Raw genomic sequence first — 18,119 nt, forward strand, 5'->3', positions numbered from 1 at the left:
GAAAACCCTTTACAGAGCGGAGGGGTGGGACAAGAAGCCGGTTGCGGTTAAGAACCTATATTAGGTCTTATCTCGCAGCGATGAGGGCGGCGAGGTGTAATTACTTCTGCGCCCTCATCGCGTCCGCAGATAATCGCCCCGGCCGCCCTGTTCAGGGTGACTCGCTCCCTCCTTAATCAGGAGGTGAGGGAGGATCCCTTGCAGGGTCGCGCCGAGGAGTTTGGTCAACATCTGTCGGATAAAATCGCTCGGATTCGGACCGGTTTGGACTCCAGCTGGGCAGAGTCTGACGATCAGGACACGGGCGGTCTTGTCAATGTTATCTGGGAGGAGTTTGATTCTGTGACCCCTGATGAAGTGGACAGGATTATGGGGAGGTTGAGCTCCACCACATGTTTATTGGATCCGTGCCCTTCCTGGCTGGTTTATGCAGCTAGGGAGAGGACACGAGGCTGGTTCCAGGCGGTTATATCTGCTTCTTTGAGTGAGGGTAATTTCCCCACCGTCTTGAAGGAGGCGGTGGTGAGACCCCTCCTCAAGAAGCCTGCCTTGGACCCAGCTGTGTTGAACAACTTTCGTCCAGTCTCCAACCTTCGCTTTCTTGCGAAGGTTGTTGAGAGTGTGGTGGCGCATCAGCTCCCTCTGGTCCTGGATGAAGCGGATTATCTGGATCCGTACCAATCGGGTTTCAGGCCCGGGTACAGCACGGAGATGGCATTGGTCGCTCTGGTGAATGATCTCTGGAGGGCCCGGGATAGGGGATGTTCCTCTGTCCTAGTCCTATTAGACCTCTCAGCGGCTTTCGATGCCATCGACCATGGTATCCTGCTGCGGCGTCTCAGGGGATTGGGAGTGGGAGGCACGGTTCTTTGGTGGTTCTCCTCCTATCTCCTGGGACGTTCGCAGTCGGTGTTGGCAGGGGGGCAGAGATCGGCCCCTAGGTCTCTCGTTTGTGGAGTTCCTCAGGGGTCGGTTCTCTCGCCTCTCCTGTTCAACATCTACATGAAACCGCTGGGTGAGATCATTCGTGGTTTTGGAGTTGGGTATCATCAATATGCTGATGATACCCAACTTTTTATTTCGACCCCAAACCACCCCAGTGATGCCCTCGCTGTGATGTCCCGTTGCCTGGAGGCGGTTCGGGTCTGGATGGGGAGGAACAGACTTCAACTCAACCCTGACAAGACTGAGTGGCTGTACATTCCGGCATCCCGGGACATTCAAAATGTTCCATCGCTTTCTATGGGGGGTGAGTCTTTACCCCCCGTGGATAGGGCGCGCAACTTGGGAGTCCTCCTAGATTCACGGCTTACCTTAGAAGATCATATAGTAGCCGTGACTAGGGGGACTTTCGCTCAGGTTCGCCTGGTGCGTCAGTTGCGGCCCTATCTAGACCGGGATGCCCTGTGTACAGCCACTCATGCGCTCGTGACCTCTCATCTTGACTATTGCAATGCACTCTACATGGGGCTTCCCTTGAAGACCACTCGGAGGCTCCAACTGGTACAGAATGCGGCCGCGAGAGTTGTCTTGGGAGTTTCCCGGTACTCCCATGTTACACCTTTGCTCCGCGAGCTGCATTGGTTACCAGTTGTCTTCCGGGTGAGGTTCAAGGTCTTAGTGATGGTTTTTAAGTCCTTACATGGCATGGGTCCGGAATACCTCGGGGACCACCTGCTGCCGGCGTCAACTCCCCTCCGCCCTGTGCGTTCCCACAGAGATGGCCTCCTCAGGGTGCCTCCGGTCAGAGAATGCCGGCTGGTGGCCCCCAGGGGGAGGGCCTTCTCTGTGGGCGCCCCGGCTCTGTGGAATCAACTGCCGGTTGAGCTCCGGATGGCACCGGATCTCCGCTCCTTCCGGCGCGGGTTAAAGACCCACTTATTCGAACAAGCTGGCCTGGCCTGATGGGGAGTCAATTTAGGGTTTTAATTATTTGTATATTCTTATTGTTTTATTTTGGGCATTTATTTAATTCTTTTTTAACTTTTGTACTTTTGTATTTTTATTATATGCCCTGTTCACCGCCCTGAGTCCTTCGGGAGAAGGGCGGTATAAAAATTTAATTAAAAAAAAAAAGCCGCTTTATACAGTGATTTTGCGGGGGGGCCCAGCAGCCCAATCTGATCCTTGGAAAAGGCCTATGGAGCCTGGATTGGGCAGCTGGAAGGATGCAAAATTGTTCCGCATCCAAGGATCTGGGCTCCGTATGCTTGGAAAAGGCATCTGGAGCCCAGATCAACCCTGGGAGGGGGCGAAAGATTGCTCTGCAGACATAGATCCGGGTAGCAGAGGCCCTTTCCAGGTCTCTGGAGCATGGATCAGGCTGCTTGGGAGCTGCAAAATTGCTGCACGGCCAAGGCTCTGGGCTCCAGAGGCTTGGAAAAGGCCTCCAGAGCCTAGATCGGGCCTCTGGGGCACCGCAAAATCACTCCACAGCCATGTATCCAGGCTCCAGAGGCTTGGAAACGGCCTCCAAGGCCCGAATTGGACTGCTGGGGGGCTGCAAAATCACTCTGTGACCATAGATCCAGGTTCTGGAAGCTTCAGAAAGGCTTCCAGAGCTCAAACCTATGGTCGCAGAGCAATTTTGCGGCACCCCAGCGTCCTGATTGGAGCTCCGGAGGCCTGGAAAAGGCCTCTGGAGCCCAGATCAAGCCACTGGAGGGCTGCAAAATCACTCCACAGCCATGGAACCGGGCTTCGGAGGCTTGGAAAAGCCTCCGGAGCCTGGATTGGCTGTGAGAGGAGGCACAAAATCACTCTGCAGCCATAGATCCAGGTGGCAGAGGCCTTTTGCTGGGGGCCCCAAAATCACTCTGCAGGCATACCTGGACTCTATCTAGCCCTGACTCTATCTATCTCTATTACTCTATCTTTCTATCTATCATTTCACTCTCACTCTCTCTCTCTCTCTCTCTCTCTCTCTCTCTCTCTCTCTCTCTCTCTCTCTCTCTCTCTCTCTCTCTCTCTCTCTCTCTATATATATATATATATATATATATATATATATATATATATATATATATATATATATATATATATATATATATCTCAACTCTAACTCTAACTCTAACTCTATATCTGTTAAATGCTTGTTAACTATTTAGATTACCTTGCTAGGCCCCAAACATGGGACAAATCTTTATTTCCTGTTTCGGCCTAACCGAAGGCCATCCACAGGCAGTAGTCACAACAGTGACAGCTCATATTTGTGTAAATTTTTAGATTGCTAAAATTGTTGTTAATTCTTTGTTAGCAATCTAAAAATTTACATATCTATATCTATATCTGTCTGCGTACCTATATCTTACAATGTTAAGCAGCACAGTATTAACAGTAGAGACCTTCTCATTTCTGGGTTCTATAATCTCCCAGGACTTGAAATGGACACCTCACATTAGAACCATTGTTAAAAAGGAAGGCACAACAAAGAATGTTCTTCCTGTGCCAACTGAGGAAGCTCAGACTGCCCCAGGAGCTGCTGATACGGTTCTACGGAGGAATTATGGAGTCTGCCATTTGTATCTCTATAACTGTCTGGTATAGAACAGCAACCAAACAAGACAGACACAGACTTCAACGGATAGTTAGGACTGCAGAAAAAAATAATCACAACCTGCCTGCCTTACACTGAGGACCTCTTCACTGTACGAGCCAGAAAGAGGGCTGAGAACATTTCTACAGACCCCTCACATCCTGGACACAAACTGTTTCAACTTGTCCCCTCGGAACGCCACTATACATTATTGTATGCCAAAACAATATTTTTTTTCCTCCATGCCATCACTCTGCTACACTTAATTCCCACAGCATTGTCTCATTTCTCATCTTTTCTCATCTTCTCATCTTTCCTATTATCTTCTCCTACTGGTTTCTTATGATTTACCAATTGTTGTTTGTAACTTACGATTAATGGTTGTAACTATGATTATGACCTATGACCTGTCTTTATATGTACACTGAGAGCTTCTGCACCAGTGATAAATTCCTTGTGTGTCCAATCACACTTGGACAAATAAAGAATTATTCTATTCTATTCTATTCTATTCTATTCTATTCTATTCTATTCTATTCTATTCTATTCTATTCTATTCTATTCTATTCTATTAATTCCATTCCATTCCACTCCACTCCACCCCACCCCACCCCACCCCACTCCATCCCATCCCATCCCCTATTATCTTTAATAGGAGGCCAGATAAGCCGCAGAATCAAGGGGCAGTCTTACCTGATCTTCTAATCTTCCACACCTTGCAAACTTCTATTCTTAGCTTGGTGGATTTCCACACTCATAAAAAAGCTCCTTAGCTTCCTCTCCTCTCCTCTCCTCTCCTACAAGGTCCTCCACTCCACTCCACTCCGAACTCTGATCTCTTCCACTCTCCTCCGATCTTCTCCACTCTAGTCTCCAGTCGTCAACTCAATTCTTCTCAACTGAACTCAATTCAATTCTCCTCTCCTCTCCACTCCTCAACTCTCCTCACCTCTCCTCTCCTCAAGTTTGTCTTTATATCTCTGCCCTCAGGGGCCTTGACATCACAGCATTATTTATGTCCTTATGGGGGGCAGCTGATGTCATGATCCAGTGGGCCTCTTACTTCCCAAAAATAATGGGGATGGGATATGGAGATCTCAAAAGAACCTATGCAAGATTAATGTTGATCAGATTTATCCTTTGGCTGGCTACATCTGTCACTGAGCTTATTTTGTTTTGTTTTGTTTTGTTATTTTATTTTTTATTTTATTTTATTATTTTATTTTACGCTTGAGGGCCTGGGTTGCTTTTTTAAAAAACACTAGAATGATATAAAAGCTGTAGTTGAAAAGAAGCTTTATATTGATGTGGTTATTACTTGCAGAAACATGAGTAAAATGTTTATATTTAATTGTCATTTATTTAAATAGGAATGGTCTTAATTTAAGATTGGCAAAAGAGAATATTATTGGAAGAAGAAGAAATAAAGTAATGCTATCGTATGGACTATAGAATTATAGAAATTGCTATTGATTATTGTTTAAACATTAACCCAAACAACACAATATTTACCAAATATTAAGGTGTATGTTAAAAATCAATAAAACATATTTTTTTTTAAAAAAAAAGCTGTAGTTGAAAGCAAAGTTAAAAACAAAACAAAACAGATTTTTTTAAAAAGTTAAAAAGAACAATTGCGGAGTTAAAAGGCAGAGGAAGCTCCTTCAGCTCACAACCACCCCCAGACTTGCAGGGCCTTCTTGGACCTCCACCCCAAACCAAATGGCAGAGTCAGGTCTTAATGCTCTTCTGGAAGGTCAGGCAAGTGGGGAGGGGGGCTGCCTTGTCTCTACTCTAACCTCACTTACCTTGTATCTATTAGGAGGTACTCCTTTATTAATTCCTTCCGACCTCCTTGGTAACACCTGTTCCTGTGCTTCTGTGCCGTCACTTTTCATGTCAGGTAAATTTTCTTCCTTAATGATTACAGTTTCTGACCTGCTACCCATTTTTTCTGATGATGGGTCGGTCTTCTGAAGCTTCTTCTCCCTGAGATCTATTACTAAGTGATCGAAGAAACACCTCTGTGTTGGCATGTACCCTAACCCAGGGTTAGGCAACCTTGGCTCTTTTATGACATGGCTGGCTCAGGAATTCTGGGAGTTGAAGTCCACGAGTCATAAAAGAGCCAAGGTTGCCTACTCCTGCCCTATCCCAATTAATATACTCTGCAAAGCTGGCAGAATGTGAAATCACAACTTTCTGAGTTCCAACAGTAAACCTATAGTTCTCGGATGCTGGCTGATATCCTATAAACCTCAGTTTTCTGGTCTTCTTCTGTTCTTTCTGTCTAGTGCTGTTAGGATTATGTACCCAGGCATAACTACCAAAAGTTCTTAGGTGAGCCAATGAGGGTTTCTTACCATATAACAAAAAATTTGGAGTTTCGTTCACAGCAGAATTCCATAATCTATTTATTAAATAGTTAGCCATTTTTAATGGCTTCTTCCCAGCACCTTCTACTCATGCCTGCATCTGCAAGTAGTAAGTCCTTCATGGTCTCTAATCCACCATTTCTCCTTTCAGCTACTCCTTTTTCAGCTGGTGTATTTCGGTTTGTTCAAGCCAACTTTGAAAACTCCGGGAGAGGAGTTCATTTCATTCAGCCAGGATACCACAAAGCCTCCTCCCAAAATACTAGAGGCCATTTTTTTTTACTTCTACCTTGTATAACCACAAACCACACTTAAAACCACAATGCCCAGTTCCTCTGACTCTGGTCAGGTTCTCACTTGTTTTCTCTTGGCTTTCGTTTACTCTGGGTTTTACTTCACACTGGACTATTCTTCATTCTGGGCCCATAACCTGTCATTTTTAATATAAATTATCGCAGCCTTTTTCTTATTTTCTTCTTGTGATAATACAGGATCTGACAGTGGTTTATTAAAGGCACTGTGGTTTAATACAATCCGAAACAACATACAGAATACAAAATAGTCAGTTATATTCAAAAGATTCAAGTGAGCAAGAAGATTCCAAGTGTAGTAATTCTCCTCAGACACAGTCTCTTAAAGGGATAGTAGCCCCAAAATACTCCGCTGACTCATTCTCTCTCTATATATCACTTCTGATGGTCAGCTACTAAATTATAATTACCTTGACATATTTCAGAATATCAAAGTTGGAAGAGAGGTATTCTAGTCTAACCCCTGGCTCAGGCAGCAGACCCTTACAGAATTATAAAATAGCAGAATTGGAAGGGATCTTGGACATCTTCTAGTCAAGCTCAGGCAGGAGTCCCTAAAGAAGGGGTCCCTAACCTCTGGTCTGTGCACCAGTACCGGGCCTCGGCATGCCAGCAACTGGTCTGCACAAACAAGCCCCATCTGTGGGATGCAGGCAGCACACAAAACCACATACCCTCCATTCCGTGGAAAAACCTCCGAGGCCTAGACGGGATTTCCAGAATCTAGCCAGTTCTCTGAATTCAGATAAATTTAGCTACCAGTTCTCCCGAACCAGTGCAAACCGGCTGAATCCCACCACTGGGTTATTATGAAACTGGGAAAGGACGTTATGAATTCTGTAAGCTATCATTAATATTTTTGTAAAAGCTTTTGATGCCAAGATTTCAAAATTTCACTTTATCACAAAGTTTACAGATGGCAAACTTCAACAATTCATCCATCAAAGTCAGCTTTTAAGAAAAAAAATGTCACGCCACTGATAATATTAGATTACTGGTGGGCATATTAGCATTCTAAGCTGATGAAATGTCTGTTCTGGCTTTATTAGATTCATTAAAAAAATCCCACTGATGTGGTGCAAAAAAAGGTTTTGGAGCAAATGATGACAAAAAAAGGGATTTTCCTGTTGAATGCATATCTTGGATTACAATTTCTTCTAATCCTTCTGCTAAAGTGATCACAAATGGGATTGTGTCATCAGCAATCAAAATGAGAAGTGGAACCTAATGAGGATGTCCTCTAGCTCCTTTAATGTTTAATTTAACTTTGGAAAAATTGATAAACTGTAGTCATCCTTTTTAGCCTTTGCTTCCTCCTCCTCCTCCTCCTCCTTTTCTTTCCTTTTACAAGCTGTCTCACTGAAATTACGTACAGTATATTTTAAGAGGCTAAAAACCAGGGGAACAATGACTTCTAGTCCCGCATTGGGCACAAAGCCTGATTTTTGGCTAATCCAGGGGTCGGCAACCGGAAAAAGGCAAAGAGCCACTCAGAACCGGTTCCGTCACAAACACAAAAAAGTAGGAGCCGCAAAATGTGCACGCGCGTGCATGCACGCACGCGCATGCGCAAAACAAGGCAAAACGTGCACCAGCCCTGCCCCCATCCACCTCCAGTATGGATGGCTCTGCGGCCTCTGCCAAAAGAAAAGCAGCCGAAGCAAGCCTCCCATTGAGAGAATGGGGCGGCGGAGGCTTGCAAAAGGCGGATCCAGCCTCTGCCGGCAGACACGCTTGCAGCTTGCAGAATGGCGGATCGAGCCTCTGCTGGCGGCAGAGGCTTGCAGAGCGCGGATCCAGCCTCTGCCGCCGGCAGAGGCTGGATCCGCCGTTTTGCAAGCCGCCGCCGCCCCATTCTCTCAATGGGAGACTTGCTTCGGCTGCTTTTCTTTTGGCAGAGCCATCCATACTGGAGGTGGATGGGGGCAGGGCTGGTCCCGTGACAGCCAGTCGGGCAAGCAACGCGAAGAGCGGCAGGGCTTTATTTTTGCACCGTGGAGCTCCCCCTACCCCCAAACTCCCCCTCCCTCCCACTTCCCAGAGCTGAATACAGGGTATTAACCGGCGGCGGAGGCTTGCAGAACGGCAGATCGAGCCTCTGCCGGCGGAGTTTGGAGTTGGGTAAGGAAGCGCAAAATTCAGGAAGGAAAGCGGGGCGGCGGGCGAACGGGAGACCTGCCGACGTTTGGGGAGGTTTGGGGAGGTGCACGCCGGGGAAAAGGCTGGGAGAGGAGGGGGTCCGGGCTGGGGGGGAGGCAGAAGCGAGGGATCAGGACTCCTCCCGCTTGGCTGCCGCCGCCACCTGCTCTCTCGGCTGGTTGCTTTCTGCTTCTCTCACCTGCCCTGCCCCCCGCCTGCCCTCCTTCCTGCCTTCCTTCCCTCCGCCTCGCCTTCCCCGCTCCCGCGTTTTCCCTCTCCCCGCCTCGGATTCGGGGTGATTCCCCGGGAGAGGGCGATGGGATTCCAGCAAGCTTTCAAGCCTTCTCGGCGGTCTCTGGCACAGCTCAGGAAGCGTTTCTGTGCCGCCCGGCCGGAGCCTTTGCCTCCTTCCCTCCCCCAAGCGAGGCGTCCTTTTTCAAGTTGCAAAACCAAGCGGGGTGAAGCGGGCTGTCGGGAAAGACATTCAGGAGGGTCATCCTGGAGAGGAGAGGGAGCGGGAGAAGGAGGAGGAGGAGGTGATCGACTCGCCCGACCCAGTCCGGGCCGGCCAGCCCCGTAACATCCGAGCTTGCACCGCGGGCGGAGAGGCAGGAAGCCAAGAGGAAGAAGACCGCCAGGAAGCTGCCTCTGCAGCCGCCGCCTCCTCCTCCTCCTCCTCCGCCGCCTCTGTCTCTGCCACTGCTAGGAAGGCTGCCGGTGCTGCGGCCGCCTCTGCCACTGCCTCCTCCGCCACCAGGGCCCGACCGGAGGTGTCGCCGCTGGAGGAGGAGGAGGCGGCAATGTCTTTCCCGACAGCCCGCTTCACCCCGCTTGGTTTTGCAACTTGAAAAAGGACGCCTCGCTTGGGGGAGGGAAGGAGGCAAAGGCTCCGGCCGGGCGGCACAGAAACGCTTCCTGAGCCGTGCCGGAGACCGCCGAGAAGGCTTGAAAGCTTGCTGGAATCCCATCGCCCTCTCCCGGGGAATCACCCCGAATCCGAGGCGGGGAGAGGGAAAACGCGGGAGCGGGGAAGGCGAGGCGGAGGGAAGGAAGGCAGGAAGGAGGGCAGGTGGGGGGGGCAGGGCAGGTGAGAGAAGCAGAAAGCAACCAGCCGAGAGAGCAGGTGGCGGCGGCCGTAGGAGTGGTGGCGGCGGCGGCAGCAGCCAAGCGGGAGGAGTCCTGATCCCTCGCTTCTGCTTCCCCCCCAGCCTGGGAAGCCTCCTTCTCCCCCACCCCATCCCTCCCCCCCAGCCCAGACCCCCTCCTCTCCCAGCCTTTTCCCCGGCGTGCACCTCCCCAAACCTCCCCAAACGTCGGCAGGTCTCCCGTTCGCCCGCCGCCCCGCTTTCCTTCCTGAATTTTGCGCTTCCTTACCCAACTCCAAACTTTCTCTAGCGCCCCTGTGCTTTAGGAGGGGGAACCAAAGGCGGAGCCGTTTCTCTCTCTCCCCCCCCCCCCGCTTTTGCCGCTCCCCCACCCAACCAGTATCCCGCTTCTCCTTTCTCGGCAGCTTTGCAGATGGGCCACACACACACAGACACACACACACACACACACACAAAAGCACAGAGAGTTCCCCTTCCCCTTGTACAGGAATGAAAGGCCCCCCGAAGGAAGCCCAGCCTCTTCACCGCACCGATCCGCTGAGGAGGAAAAAAGCTTATTTCTATTGCCACGTGCAAACTAAATTAAAACAACTTGGGAAGCTCGCCCGTGGGCTGCATTTAGAAGGATTTGGGGGCTTTTGTGATTTGCTTCGCCTACAAGTGCCTTAACCACGACTAGCCCATGGCTCCAATTCAACAAATTCCCCAAACAACGCAATTCCTTGCAGCGATGCGGACAAGAGGGAAAGGAAGCCCAGCGGCCGGACCGCGCTCCCGCCCTGCCTCCCCAAGGGCTCGTGCGCGTCCTAATGGCTTGCGCGCGGCCTCTCGGAAGGTTGCTGCCCCTCGTGAGCCCGCTGGCTCCGTCTCTCTCTCTCTCTTCCTTCCTCCCTCCCTCGGTCTCCCCATCCCCCTTTTCCGGCTCAGCCCCACTTCACCAGGAGACCAAAACGGGGACATCATGGCAGAGCGGAGGAGACACAGGAAGCGGATCCAGGTACCGGGCTGGCTTATCTCCTCCCTCTTTTCGCAACCGCTCTGCGGGATGAGTTTCCCTTTTCCTTCTGGCTCACCCCCCCCGCCGGGTCACCCTTCCCTCCTCCCCCTCCGCCTCCTCCGAGGCCGCCGCCAGTCAGCATCTCTCCTACCGTTTCTGCAGCTTTTCCGTTGCCCCCGCCGCCACTCCCCCTTCCCCGCGGAGCCGGCCGCATCCAGCGCCTTCTTCCTCTGGAGGGGAAATCGTGGCCCCTCCAGTTCCCACTTCTTTGGGTCAAGCGCCGCCTTGAAGGTTTGGAGAGCTGCGCGCGCACCTCCACCCGTTCGGAGAGGTGCGCGCGCACCAGGCGACTGGGAGCCGCAGGAGACGGCTCAAAGAGCCGCATGCGGCTCCGGAGCCGCGGGTTGCCAACCCGTGGGCTAATCACTCTTTTTGACCTCAGAAGATGGTAAGCAAGCCAATTGCAGTTTAAAAATATTTCAGAGAAAATGCAACAACTGACAAAGGCAGAAAGAAAGAACAAACTATAGTAAGGATGGTTATGGTGACTTTTTTCTGCCTATCTGTTGTTAATATTAATTATTTTAATTGCAGTTATCATAGCATGTGAAGCATTGAGTATCTTCTGTGTACAGGAAGGTATTATTTCAGAGGAAGCTGAAACTGATTTTTTCCAGGAACCTCTGTTTGTCTTTCAACAGAGAAACAAATACTGTTGAACCTATGGGTCGCAATGTCTGTGAAATATATGAGACATTTATTGGGTGTGGTGGGGGGCACAATTTTATTTTTAAGCTGATCAACCTTGCATGGGCAAAGTAGCTGTGTAGTTAAACCATCTCCAGGTTTTGATCCCTAATTTTCTTGCACAGAGAATCCCAAAGAAATCAACTATTTTATTCATGTGAAATTCCCTTATCCTTGTAGGGATTTATGATAGGACAAAGTCTGAGAAGCTCTGAATTAGGTGGCAGAGATGTATGTCAGTGGTAATACCAAATTTATAAGAAGCATTGTAATTTTTATCAGTTGATTTTCCAACCTCATGGTTGAAGAAGACTCTCAGATGGTCATTTACAGGGTCACTCAGGGTCATCTTCAGTGTAATATTTCTTATAACTTGTTCCACTGACTAGAATCTTTAGGGCTCTCATATCTATCCGTTGAGAAATAAAACAGGTCAGTCAAACCTGAGGTCTTAATGAGATACACACATAATCTAACATGGCTGTGGTGGGTTAATCCCCACTGGCTCCCACAACTGTCTTTGAACTCACTACCCACAACATCAATATATCTCTCCACAACTCTGGGGAAGAATGAAGTTGGTAATGCTGCCAATCAGCTATTTTATTCCAAAAATCCCCCTCTGCCCTGGTTTACTCCAGAAGAAGCAAATGGGGATCTTTCTTCCTTCATTAGCACCCTCAGACAGAAACATTTATATGAACTAAAGGCTAGTTAGTTCCTTTTCATCAAGTCCTTATTTGGGAATCAAGGTCGAAGAACTAGATGGAAGCTGACAAACACAAAAGAAGAAAGAAAGAAAAATAGAAGAAAAAAATATATATTGCTGAAGAGATTGCTTTCAGGCAGTTGAACTTCTTGCTACACACACAAAGACAAACACAAAACAGAATATTTCACAGCTGAGATCACTGTCTGAGATAGGCAGCAGACAGGAGACCATCACATTTAACAAAAAGTGTCTTCAACACTTTAACATTTACTACAGAAGTGGAAAAACTCAACTGCTGTTCCATGCTGATTTTGACGCATTTCAACAATGATTATGAATTAAGTGTTCTTTCTCTCCTCCTCCCATGTTTGGAACACCTGCACTGATATGTTGTTAGGAGAAAAAAATAACAGTATTCATTAGAAAAAAAAGCAAAACAAATAATAGATCCAGCACTGGAAATATCATTTAAAAATGCATTAATCTGGAATGATACTAGGAGATAGATCTGAAAGCCTGCATGGAAGTTTGATTTAGGAAGAGATAACCACTTCCTGTAATCTGGAACTCATTCTATGTGGGAGCTATACCATTTTACTAGGAACTAGATCCTTACCTCGTAATCTCATACTTCTACATAATAGAAAACTTATCAGAAACATCTAAAGTCTAGTTCTTTTTCCTACAATGAGCCTCACTGGTTCATCAAGTCCTTATTATGCATAAAAAGGTATGCATGCGTGCTAGTCATTTCCAACTCTAGGGGCCGGTGCTCATCTCCGTTTCAAAGCCAAAGAGCCAGCGCTTGTCTGAGGACGTCTCCGTGGTCATGTGGCCGGCATGACTAGACGCCAAAGGCGCACGGAACGGTGTTACCTTCCCACCGTAGTGGTCCCTATTTTTCTACTTGCATTTTTACGTGCTTTCGAACTGCTAGGTTGGCAGAAGCTGGGACGAGTAACAGGTGCTCACTCTGTTACGCGGCACTTGGGATTCAACCCGCCAAACTGCCGACCTTCTGATCAACAAGCTCAGTGTCCTAACCCACTGAGCCACCGCGTCCCTTCTTATTATGCATATTGAGATCCAAAAACTTGAAGAAAGATGACAGGTAGAAAAAGAGGAAGAAGTGAAATCTACAAGTGATGGATTTCAGCCAGCTGGCTCCTTAGCCAACCCACAAATTGCCTAGTGTCCTACACTCCAATCAATACCAGATCTTGCTCTACCAGTCCCCTAACCCAGTAGTTCTCAACCTGTGGTCCGTGGACCCCTGGGGTGACATGATGTCATCACAGAGGGCCTGCGAAGACTTGAAGAAATGTTACAATTTAAATCTTGAATTGAGTCTTGAGTTTCCATGGCCGGGGTCTGTGGCCACAAAAGGTATTTAAAAGGGGTGAAAAAAAAGGTTGAGAACTACTGATCTACCCTGCTATATAATTGCCTCCTCTCCAACCTGGATAACTACAAGATGGGCTTCTTTTTTTACTTAACTTTTTGCTGGCCATGACAGACAGATCTGACAGGAAAATACAAAATTAAAAAAAAAAAACTTGGGCTGCCCTCTCCTTTTCTTTAAAGCCCATCTGAGAGGGAAAACCTTCTCCTAATTAGTCTGAGCCTGAGTTTGATTTTTCCAAAGGGCTTCCAAGCACGAGGTAAGCATCTAGTTCCTAGTAAAATGGTATAGCTCCCACATAGAATGAGTTCCAGATTACAGGAAGTGGTTATCTCTTCCTAAATCAAACTTCCATGCAGGCTTTCAGATCTATCTCCCAGTATCATTCCAGATTAATGCATTTTTAAATGATATTTCCAAAGCTTCTCTGCCTATTTACCTAGATTGATAGGCCTGAATTTCATATAACCCTTACTGTGTCTGAACCTCGTATAATGGAATTTTTCCCCATTTATGACAGAGAAAGCCAGGTTGGTGCAGTGGTTAAGATGATGGCCTAGAAACAGGGAACTAGGAAGTTCCAGTCCTGTCTTAGGCACAAAGCTAGATGGGTGACTTTAGGGGCCAGTCAATCTCTCTCTCTCTCTCTCTCTGCCCTAGGAAGCAAGCAATGATGAACCATTCCTGAAAAACCCTGCTAAAACAACTGCAGGAACTTGTCCAAGTGGTCTCCAAGAATCAGACACAACTGAACAGAAGGGGGATGGGGAGAGAGAAAGAGGAGGTAGAGTGATAGACAAAGACGGGGACAGAGAACAAATCTGTAATTCTCTAGCCTCAGCCTCCTGCCTGTTGTGATCAATATGCCATCAGGTGTTGAAGAGTCAGTCACACTGGTTTTGTGTGGAAAGGCAGGAAGTCTGGAGGAAAGCATTTCCAGGACTTGATGGAAATCTGTCTTCATGGGACCCATATTTTCATGATATGAAGATTCATTTCTCATAAGCATGCAAGAGAAAATTTGCCTCATAGCAGAGTAAAAACATACATATTAAAATAAATTCATATTGGCAAAGGTATAATCCCATGCTATTAAGTAATTCATGCTTATTATTTCATTCAAACATGAATATCGAAAGCCAAAATGTAAAATGTGAACCTTCTGGAAATTCAGGAAATTTAAAAATTTTACAAAATATACTGAGATTACCAACATAAGACTAAAGACTTATGGGGTAATCTTCAGAGCAAATAGTGTCCTTTATTATAGTAACAATATAGCATAAAAACGTCATCTTTCAGAGTCACAGTAAGAATTCACTTTTACATTTCAAAATGAAAGACATAATATATGAAGTTTACAACCACCAGTTGGCCTTCTTAGAGAACATTGCCCTGTTTTTATTTGAAGGGAAAAAAGATAGGGCTTTTATTTTCAATCTGGAACAACAAAGATCTCATAAAAAAATCTCATATTTTGTCTGAGTGCCATGCTTACTGGTTTTCCAGTTGATTTGCAATTTCTTTTGTGGCAGCTTCAGTTTCATTACAGGTCATCTCTTCTGAAACCAGCCTCTTAATATTCTTTTCATAGCCTCGTGCATTGTTCTGTTCTGCAGGCTGTATATGAAAGGATTGAGCATGGGAGTCACCACTGTGTATAATATGGATGCAATTTTCAATTTTGACCCAGCATAAGTGGAGGACGGGCGGATGTAGATGCCTAACAGGGTCCCATAAAACAAAGCAACGGTAGTAAGATGGGAGATGCAGGTGGAGAAGGCCTTGTATTTCCTGAGCCCTGAGGGTATTTTCCAAACTTTGAATACAATGAAAAGGTAGGAAAAAATAATCAGCAAAAGGGGTCCAAGAAGAATTGCAGTGCCTTCACTGACAAGCAGCATTTCAACAGATGAGGTGTCAGAGCAGGAGAGCTTCAGCAAAGGATGGAGGTCACAGAAGAAATGGGGAATCTCTCGGGAAGCACAAAAGTTAAAATTATACATTGAGAGGACATACAGTAGGGAGTGGGCATAAGCCAGGAGCCAAGATGCAGCAGCCAGCTGTATGCAGCACCTGTAGCTCATGATTGTTGCATAATGCAATGGACGGCAAATGGCTACGTAGCGGTCATATGCCATGGAGGCCAGGAGAAAGTTATCTGCTGCACAGAAGCTCACAAAGAAATACACCTGTGTCAGGCAACCACTAAAGGATATGACGTTTGTGTGGGACAGCAGGCTCTGCAGCATTTTGGGTACAATGGTGGAGCTCAATCCGAGATCAGCCAATGACAGGTGACAGAGGAAGAAATACATGGGAGCATGGAGGAGGCTGGCACTGGAGAAGATCAGCAGGATTATCACGAGGTTTCCTAGCAGACAAAGCAAGTACATACAAAGGAAAACTGGAAAAAGTAGTCCTTGAAACTCTGGAGAGGAAGAAAAACCCAGGAGGATGAATCCAACAAAGTTGGTTTGGTTCTCCTGATTCTTTTCCATAGGTCAGCTGAAAATACAGATTTGTGCATATTTTTATTTACATATCTGGTTGGTATTTCACCTAGATATGACGGGAAAGAAACACAGAAATTGGTATGGGTGATTTCTAGTCCTTAAGCCAACTGAATTATTTCGATTTGTATTCCAACAATGGGACATGGGGAGCACATTTATTTCCGTGTATGTCTGGCAATGGTAAAGGCGTACACAAATTTCTTCAAATTCACTTCACAGAACATAAACCTGCAATAAAGAAGATTGATACTGGACATTTATTATTCTATTTGCCATGGCTCCTAGGCTCACTGAATATAGGTTGGTGTTATGATATCTTATTTATGGCTTAGGCATGTGTTGTTGTGAGTTTGGTGTCTAAGTAGCAGATGCCGGTTAATTGTTTAGGACAGTTAAAACAAAAGAGTTTCACGTGGCTTCTCCAGTTTGGAGGAATGACATTTCAAATTGGAGGTGATATTTAAGGTGATCCATTCTAAAGTGATGTATAGTCACTTTAGGGGGAAAATGTAGTTATCCCAGACTCCCAAAAGACCTTTTTGATTCCTATATTAAAAGTTACAAAGTTCTGCATTCCTGAGTTGTAGTGATAAATCTCTTTACACTTGTATATAACAAGACTTGTTTTTTATAATTGTCCTTGCTTCAAGATAAAACTTCTGCCTTCCCCCATTTATAATTATGAAGTCTGCATTCCTGTGATAAACCTTTGTCCCCTGCTTCATTTATAATTGTATATAACAAGACTTGTCTTTTATAATTGGCCTTGCTTTAAGTTATGCTTTTCAAGTTATGCATTCCTGTGATAACTCTTGTCTTCTCTGTTAGCGTTTGTATAATAAGCTATGCTTTATTGTTTCCTGTGATGACCTTTGCTCTCTTCATTAGCAGTTGTATGCAATGAGTTATGTTTTCCTTTGACCTTCCATATGTTGCTCCCTCATGAGTGTGCTTCCCCCTCCCAAATGAAACTGCCTAATAAAAAGAGGGTGTGCAAAGCTGTTCGGGGGCAAAAACATCCACCCCGGGCACTCTGTGCTCTCTCACCTTGAACAAACTTGTGTTGGTGCCTCAGTCTGTCCTAGGACTCTGTTCCTGAGCTATCGCAGTTCCCAAGTGTGACCGTTGGAACGTCCGGCACACTGGGTGGGTGGCAAAGGGCAAAATCCTTCCATATTCAAGGTGTTCACCCTTGCGAGGGTCCCTCTAAATTCTCACCCCTGTTACGGGGCTCTAAGAGTTGAAGCCAGAACTCTGATCAATCGCTCAGCGCAACAGGAAAAAAATCTTCCAGTTTCTTTATTCACTCTTGAGGCCTGATGTAGCGATAGTTGAAATGAATGGTGAGTGACTTTTCTGAATCAGGGTGTGCCTGGCTAAAGAAACTGATCAACATAGAGTGTACTTTTATAAATATCTGTTCAACAATCTAATTGTGATGATATAGGCTATTACCAACAAAATTATTTCATTATTCCTTGCCTGTAAGAAAGTCTCTTCTTCCTCAGAAGTGATAAATACTCAGGTTGAAATGGCCCATTCTGTAGCCTTGAGAATACAGCAAGCTGTCTTCCATTTGCCACGGATCATTCATCTATTTCATCCATCCTTGTGTGTCCTAACTGGCAGCAGCATCATGGCTCTTTGTTGATGACCAAGGATTGTGTTTGGGAAATTCTGTATGCAAAGCAGTTATGCAACAGCTGTTCTCCAAAGTCTGTGATTGTTTCCTGTGCTACAGTATTTAACTAATGTAGGACACATCAAATTCTATCCATAACAGTCTTTTTCAACTTCCTTTTCTGCATGCACCAACACCTTCATATCCCATTCATGTCTTTATCTTCCACTTTGCAAAAGGGCAATTTGATGAGGATAATTTGATAGAGGAGCCACACAACACAACTGCGCTGGGTTCCATTTTTACAATGCAATATATTGAGAACCCTTTGTATATAAAGTAGTCTATAAGAGTTAGAGTTCTTTGTAAATGATCATATGGAGGCCTTCTACTGAGGCAGAGCTTTAATCCATTGCCTCCCATCCTCAATGCCCTGTCTGTCATAGATGGGCTCCTTCTGACAAGCACTTTTTCTAGCCCTATCTGAAGAGGGAGGACATTGTGACATTCAGCATCTACAGTAGTGGCCAAAATTGTGAAAACCTTTTGGGAAAATTGTACAGTAGAAATGCCACCTTTGGTTAAGTTTCCACCAATTTTTCTTCTAATTTCTTTGTAACTGTAGCCTTGTTCACTTAATAATACTATTTTACATCGC

At 46.2% G+C, this 18,119-nt stretch overlaps 1 protein-coding gene across 1 annotated transcript; it reads right to left on the minus strand.

Moving 5' to 3' along the window:
• Positions 1-14,877: 14,877 nt before the first annotated feature.
• LOC310636935 (olfactory receptor 1L4-like) lies at positions 14,878-15,825 on the minus strand (the record flags this gene model as incomplete). The annotated part of the gene is made up of 1 exon (XM_083357109.1): positions 14,878-15,825. The coding sequence occupies one exon, from the start codon at positions 15,823-15,825 to the stop codon at positions 14,878-14,880; it is 948 nt and encodes a 315-aa protein (XP_083213235.1).
• Between the last annotated feature and the right edge of the window lie 2,294 nt (positions 15,826-18,119).

Source organism: Vipera ursinii, assembly GCF_947247035.1.
Source record: "Vipera ursinii genome assembly, chromosome: 2".
NCBI lineage: Eukaryota > Metazoa > Chordata > Lepidosauria > Squamata > Viperidae > Vipera > Vipera ursinii.